This window comes from Lichenostomus cassidix, chromosome 7 (genome assembly GCF_008360975.1).
Source record: "Lichenostomus cassidix isolate B80296 chromosome 7, HeHo_3.0, whole genome shotgun sequence".
Taxonomy (NCBI): Eukaryota; Metazoa; Chordata; class Aves; order Passeriformes; family Meliphagidae; genus Lichenostomus; species Lichenostomus cassidix.
The window spans coordinates 36,772,984-36,775,212 of record NC_139488.1 but is presented as its reverse complement, the minus strand read 5'-3'; the positions used below and the strand labels follow the sequence as shown (position 1 = coordinate 36,775,212).

General features: G+C 66.5%; 1 protein-coding gene across 1 annotated transcript; it reads left to right on the top strand.

The window, feature by feature from the left end:
• Window positions 1–1,062: 1,062 nt before the first annotated feature.
• RPRM (reprimo, TP53 dependent G2 arrest mediator homolog) lies at window positions 1,063–1,866 on the top strand. Its single transcript, XM_085065639.1, has one exon. It carries the CDS (start codon window positions 1,227–1,229, stop codon window positions 1,623–1,625), a length of 399 nt encoding a protein of 132 aa, XP_084921765.1. The 5' UTR covers window positions 1,063–1,226; the 3' UTR covers window positions 1,626–1,866.
• Window positions 1,867–2,229: the final 363 nt, after the last annotated feature.

Below are 2,229 nucleotides of genomic sequence, written 5' to 3'. Positions count from 1 at the left end.
ACAGGACCCCAAAGGGCAGCTCTGGCTCTTCCCGCAGTCCCCAGGATTGGCCCTGCACCTCCTCACCCTAGAAACCTCTTCCAAAACGTGTTTCCCAAAAAAAAACCCACTTCCCAACAGCACTCCCTGGGAATCCAGAGCCCGGGAACTTGGCCCCACTAAATGTGATCTCTGCAAGTTCCCCTAAAACCATCTCCGAACCCCATTCCCTCCGAGCGACTTCCCAAAGCTCCCTCCCTTGGGAAAATCCATCCCTCAAATCCATTGGCCAAAACCCACAGAACCTGCGGGCAAAAGTCCTGTTACCCCAATTCCCCCAAATCCCTCAATTCCCCCAAATCCCCTCCAGGCTGCTCCTCCCAAACCCACTCCCCAAATCCCTCTCACACCCCCCCGCCCCATCCAGCTCTCCAAGGCCCCAGTCCCATTCTTCCATCCCCAAATCCTCCTCTCTCCCCCTCGCCCCACCCTCCCAGCCCCTTTGAGCCCCCAACCCCTTCCCTCACCCCTCCCCAAATCCGCTCCCCTTCCCGACCCTTTTCCATGCCCAACCCCTTTCCCTCGTCCCAAAAACGCCTCCCTCGCCCTTTTCCTGATCCTCCATCCCGGTTCCCAAATATCCTCCTCAAACCCGCTCCCCTCCCCTGCGCCCCCAAACCGCTCCCTGCTTCCCATCCCCTCCCTGACCCTTTCCCATTCCATTGCCCTCCCACCCTCCAAACCCTCTCCCCTCCCTCCCCATCCCAACACTCCCTCCATCCCTCCAAACCCTCTCCCCTCCCTTCTTCCCCCTCCCATCCCATCCCATCCAAACCTTCCCTCCCTCCCTCCCGCCCCTCTCCCCACCCTCCATCCCCTCCTTCCCCATCCCTCCATCCCCACCCTCTCCCCTCCCTCCATCCCTCCCTCCATCCCCACCCTCTCCCACCCTCCCTCTCCCCCACCCTCTCCCTCTCCCCACCCTCTCCCCACCCTCCATCCCCTCCTTCCCCATCCCTCCATCCCCACCCTCTCCCCACCCTCCCTCTCCCCACCCCGGCTCTCCCTCCGGCTGTCGGGCGGAGCGCAGCTCATCGGGCGGTGCCGTGCGGGCAGCGCGGAGGCTCCGCGGGCGCGGGGCAGCGCGGAGCGGCCAGGCTGGGCTGCCGGGGGCTCGGCACGGCTCCGCCCGGCCCGGCTCGGGCCGCCTGCATGCGGCGGCGGCGGCGGCGGGGCTGCCGGGAGGGATGAACGGCTCCTCGGCGGGGCTGCCGGCGGGGCTCCCCGTGCTCCCGGCAGGGCTGAACGGCTCGGCTGGGATCCCCTCGGGGCTGAACGGCTCCTCGGCGGCGGCGGGGCTGCTGGCCGGGGCCGGGGGCGCGGCGCTGGAGCTGGAGCGGGCGCTGCGCTGCTGCACGGCAGCCTCGGTGGTGACCGACGGCAGCGCGGCGGCGGACGAGCGCAGCGTGTACATCATGCGGGTGGTGCAGATCGCCGTCATGTGCGTGCTGGCGCTCACCGTGGTGTTCGGCATCTTCTTCCTCGGCTGCAACCTCCTCATCAAGTCCGAGGGCATGATCAACTTTCTGGTCAAGGAGCGCCGCCCGTCCAAGGAGGTGGAGGCTGTGGTGGTGGGGCCGTACTGACCGCCGCGCTGGACCGCCGGACTGACCGCCGGACTGGACTGACTGACCGCCCGACTGACCGCCCGCGGACACACGGCCTTGGTTTGGAGCTTTCCCCGCTGGAAAAGGCAGCCGGACGCATCCCGGGGTGCTGGAGGCCGGGAGAGGCTCGGGGCGGCCGGAGCTGCCCAGCCCGGTTCGGTTCGGTTCGGTTCGCTCCTGCTGCCCGCGGCTGCCGAAGTAAAAAGAGCTCTGGTGGCAACAGGTCTGGCTGGGCTCCTTATTCCGTCCGCCTGGATCCTTCCCATCCCATCCCATCCCATCCCATCCCATTATCCCATCCCATTCCATCCTATTCATCCCATCCCATCCTATCCCAATCTCATCCCATCCCATATCAATCCCACCCCACCCCATCCCTCCCCCGAGTCCCGGGTTACACCGGGATGAAGCTTTCCCTCTTCCCGGATTTTCCCATCCCGCTGGGCTCAAAGTTCCCATTCCCGGCGCTTTTCCGGCGGCAGGCTGCCCGCGGGATGCGCATGGCTGTGCCCGGGGGAGATGCAGGAATTGCCATCCTGCCAGGGAAAGCGCCCAGCCCAGCCCGCCTGATCCCTCTGGCAGG